The sequence below is a fragment of the Drosophila guanche genome, unplaced genomic scaffold, assembly GCF_900245975.1.
Source record: "Drosophila guanche unplaced genomic scaffold, DGUA_6, whole genome shotgun sequence".
Classification (NCBI taxonomy): domain Eukaryota; kingdom Metazoa; phylum Arthropoda; class Insecta; order Diptera; family Drosophilidae; genus Drosophila; species Drosophila guanche.
The window spans coordinates 1,024,995-1,029,606 of NW_022995758.1; the positions used below are offsets into that span (position 1 = coordinate 1,024,995).

General features: G+C 48.8%; 1 protein-coding gene and 1 non-coding gene across 2 annotated transcripts; one reads left to right on the forward strand and one right to left on the reverse strand.

Annotated features, from left to right (window-relative positions):
- Positions 1 to 452: 452 nt before the first annotated feature.
- On the reverse strand, positions 453 to 1,726 carry LOC117590561 (odorant receptor 1a). Its single transcript, XM_034283302.1, has 3 exons — positions 1,242 to 1,726; positions 574 to 1,177; positions 453 to 521 (listed from the first exon to the last, which is right to left on the reverse strand). The coding sequence occupies exons 1-3, from the start codon at positions 1,724 to 1,726 to the stop codon at positions 453 to 455; spliced, it is 1,158 nt and encodes a 385-aa protein (XP_034139193.1).
- Positions 1,727 to 2,383: 657 nt separating this feature from the next.
- Trnag-ucc lies at positions 2,384 to 2,455 on the forward strand. The gene has a single exon. It is a non-coding gene; the product is annotated as a tRNA-Gly (tRNA).
- The last annotated feature ends 2,157 nt before the right edge of the window (positions 2,456 to 4,612 follow it).

A 4,612-nucleotide genomic window follows, 5' to 3' on the forward strand; every position in this document is an offset into this window, starting at 1 on the left:
TTTTAAGTTTCCCCCTCGAGTTGCGACCCAAATATTCTACTTCATTCCATTCCACTGCCACTGCCACTGCCCCATCCTCAATAGTTCTGCTCGCGAAGGCGAAATCCCTTTCAATCCCATCCAAATGTGTCTTTATTTTATTTTTTTGTACCATCTGTCTGTCTGTCTGTTTGACCTGCATCAAAGTTGTTAATTCTTAATCTTAGCCCGTAGTCTACTATGTTTATGTGTATCTTTATCTTTATCTTTATCTTTATATATGTATCTTTATGCGTATCTAATGTAATGTATTTTTTTGTCTAATTGAGCATAATTGTTAGTTATGTTTGTGTGTGTACATAAAAGCGAGAAATCGACAAAAAAAACCAATCAGCTGTTAAATGTAATCTTAAACCTAAATAAAAACTACATAAAAACCCAAACAAAAAGTCCTACACTCATTTTCTCATCCCTCAAGCTGTCTCATACTTGGTATAGAGCGCATTTAGCAGCGTGGTAAAGGAGCCAGCTGTCCTGAAGATCTGTGGACATTATTGTTACATAAATTATTCCCTTCCGGCATCTTTGACTCACCCAAACGAGCAGAGGCCTGCCCAGGTCAAAGAAGTAGGCGCCCAGCACCATTTCGCTTTGGGCACGCTGCAGGGGCAGCAGCAGCAGCCTTCGATGGCTCGGGGAGAGCCGCTGCCAGGGCATCACCTGGTATAGATGCCGCGAGAAACGCTCCGCCTCAAGGCGCACCTGCTCGGCGCCAAAGAGATAGATGCACAGCTGCGTGGTCACCACCATCGAGAAGAAGCCGAGAAAGGCAAAGTTCTGGTCCGTGTGCGGCATGATGTACTGACAGATGACGGAGCAGTAGAGCACACAGATGACCAGCACCTCCACGAAGGCGATCTCCCGGAAGGCCTCATTGAAGCGTGCCACCAGTGCCAGGAGACGGGAGTGCTGGGCAAACAGTTCGGCCAGGCCCAGGTCCGAGCGGGATGGATCAGACTGCAGCAGGTGAGGCTGAAGCTGGGCGGTGAGGCGGCGGTAGTGGGAGCTCAGGGCCAGGGCGAACCAGCCGTACAGTGTGTCCACCCCAGTCGTGGAGCAGCAGAAGAAGGTCAGCACAAAGACCATCAGGCAGCAGTCCAGGGCATAGATATGCGGCTGGGTCACATCGTAGGGGAGTCTGTGGATGGGGTTGGGCAGAGGACAATTATCTGAGCTGATCCGATGGTCTGATCCGCACTTACAGCACACGAAAAGAGCTGACCGGCTCGAACCGGTCCGTCTGGTAGAAGCGCAGCATGGTCAGGGCCAGTGGGACCAGGAGAAAGGAGACGCTCGTTCCGGCACACATCAGAAAGTAGATGGCAGCCAGCAGCTGGCCGCGACGCACCACTCGGCTGGGTGCGGGCTCCTGCAGCTGGTGGATGAGCGAGATGAGATCGCGGGACTTGGCCAGGAAGATGGTCATCTTGAGCAGTGAGGAGATCATCTGCAGGCCGTGCATCAGCGCCTCCGAGCAGAGCACGATCTGGTGGCGATGGTGCACCATGAAGGCGCAGACGGTGCACAGCTCAAAGCTGGTGGCCATCACCATAATCCCATATAGAATGGGCCTACGCAGAACGTCATCCTCACTGCCCGCCAGCGGCTGCAAGTCGAGGCCCATGCGGGCGAAGGTGAACCGTTGCGTCCACAGATCCGCGAGAGAGACGGCCAGTAGGTTGAACATTTCGATCCAAAATGAGGACTCCACGAATGAAAATAAAAGAAAAGAAAATAAAAGAAAGGGTGTCAAAAGTATTTCCGGCTATCGCTAAGATAATGGTTTGGGGTTGGAAAACTTCATAGACTAATTGGTCCCGTAAGTACCCCATTTAATTTGCGTTGCCTGCCCCCCGCGTTCCACACAGCGGATAAACTTGGTCTGCTCTGGCGCGGCCTGGAAAATGATTTAATTATATGCCAGAGGCGTCTGTCCGTCTAAACGTATTGGCCACCAGAGCACCGAGAACCGGGCAGCCAGCTTGGTGGGCACAGTGGTTGACAAAAAATCATGTGAATATTACGGTCAGTGTCCATCTGGAGGGTAACAGATGGCCCCAATGGTAATGCCTTAATTAAAAGACGATGCTCCATTTATAAGAGGCCTTCGACACAGGCAACGACATTCAATCCTTAACTTCAACTTCAAATAACTTGGCACACGTGGCACAGAGATCATAAGCTGCCGCCATTAAATCAGGATAACTTCGGACCGCGAGGCCTGGCATAATGGCGGTAATTAATATATTCGAAGCATTGCTAATCCATCTTCATCCCTCAATTTCAATAGTGATCCTTCCCCTGAGTAACTTTATGTTGAGTGCATTCCCAATAGAAACAAGTGGCGTCGGTGGTGTAATGGTCAGCATAGTTGCCTTCCAAGCAGTTGATCCGGGTTCGATTCCCGGCCGACGCATAACAAACTTTTTTCTTCTTGTCTCCTTTTTTTGTTGTTTTTGTTTTGTTTTGTTTTCTGTTTTAGTTTATTCTGCAGAGCAATGATCAGTCTGCAGTTAACTTTTGGCATCCCTCGGCCTTCACAGCTTGTCCCACTGTGCGCTCGTCGTGGCTAACGGTATCACATTGCTGCTGGTCTTACGACTGGTCCCACTGCTTCGACTGCTTGGTCCCCCCACATGCAGTCGCTCTCTCTCTCTCTGTCACAGTCACTCTCTCAGTTGCAGTCGCAGTCGCCGTCGCAGTCATGGTCATTGTCCGCTAGCGGTTCTTACTGCCGTGGGCCAGCCACTGCCATTACCTTTGCTGGTGCTTTGAGAAGTTGGCTACTGACTTTGCTGGTCTCTGAATGCGTTTCTTTATCGCACAATTCCCGACTTTGGAAAATGTTTTGACATTTGGAGGCTGGCACTTAATTTACGGCCTCACCTTAGTCTTAGTTCCACCAGCACAACAACAGCGGAGAGAAGTAAGCGGCAGCACTCGTACTTGTACTCGCGCTCGCGCACAAACTTATGTATGTACATATGTGTGTGTACATGTGCATGTGAATGCCAAAGCCAAGACCCAACTTCCATCTGTTGCACGGCAAAGACTGGGTGCGTATGGTGAGACAGAGAGCGAGAGAGAGAGAGATCAGGTTCGAGGTGCACTCACTCTCATTGCAGCGATCTGTTTGGGTAAGTATTTCAATTAACTGAACAAAACTGAGTATGGAAAACTGGAGCTCCGGCTCGGTCTCGCCTCTGGTCTGATGAAAAATGCAATTATAATTAATAATTAACCAACAATTGCCGCCCATTTGGAAGGTGGATCGTGGGAAAATGCATAACTAGTTGGAGACGGAACAAATGCTTAGAAACTAGAATTTATTCTTGAGTCTAGAATCTCAGAATCTTCGCATAAAATGTATTACAAAATCCGTCAGAGTCCGCATCCCCCGCGATGAATCCACTGTTCCAATCAGCGCGGTATTTAAGCTAATTAATGGGATTGGCCAGCGACTCAAAGCAATTGGATTCGACTTGCAAATGCTTTAATTAATTAATATGCACAATCCACAGCAATTAAAATGTGCAACAATAATGTACATATGAGCAAAAGGTGTGCAAATGATGAATTGACTGGAGGGAGGGTGACCTCTTTGACTGTTCCGAGTAGTTCCATTCTCCTTCTTACAGGGTAACCAAATGTCATGCCGCATACTCTCCAGCTCGTACACGTAGAGGCACTCCTACCTGGCAGCTCTTTAAGGCCATTTGTCAACGCGCCCTGCCAAAATAATGGGAAAACAAGCGAAAATTAAATCGGAAAATTCTTTATTCCATAGGAGAACCATGTCCAGGGGAGATGCAAAGCAAAAACAAAACAAAAAACTCTTGAACACCCACACGGCCTGTCGGCAGTCGGCAGTCGGCAGTCGGCTGTGGCCTGAGGTCTCTTGTTTCGACGGTTTCTCGTGTTGCTAATAAACCCCGGGCCACGAAACTTTGACTCTCCAGCTGAGAAACTTCAACTCGGACAAATCTGGCGACAAGCTAACACACAACATCGAAGCGGCAAAAGGTTTCTTTCACACACACACATACAGCACACACACACACACACTCACACTTCTTGGCACTGGAATCCGTCGTTCCGTTTCTGGCCTTATTTTTGGTTAAGTTTTTTCCTTTCTTGGGCCTTTTGCTATTTGCGTTTCGTGCCGCTGAATACTTTATGAATATACAAATCGTGAGCTTAATTGAAATTTATTGTTAATGAAAACAAAATTATGGCAAAGCCCAAAACTATGGCCACTTGACACGAAAGAACACAGCGCGAGAGAGAGGGAGAGGTTCGTTCGGAAAAGAGAACCAACCGAAAATGATTTCGAGTCGGCCCACATGGAGTCACGAGCAGCCTACTGGCTGCAGCACAGCCCTGCTCGGGTTGGCAGGGGGCAGGGGGCAGAGACCCGCCCATCTCCAACAGCCAACGGGGCTGTCATTAATTTAGCATTTAAGCGCTCATTAAGGTGACAGACGGCGACAGCTGACTGACAGTATCGTATCGGTTGGTGGGTGGTTGTGGAGGTGGAGGTGGAGGTGGATGTGGAAACCTCTGCAGCCCAAAA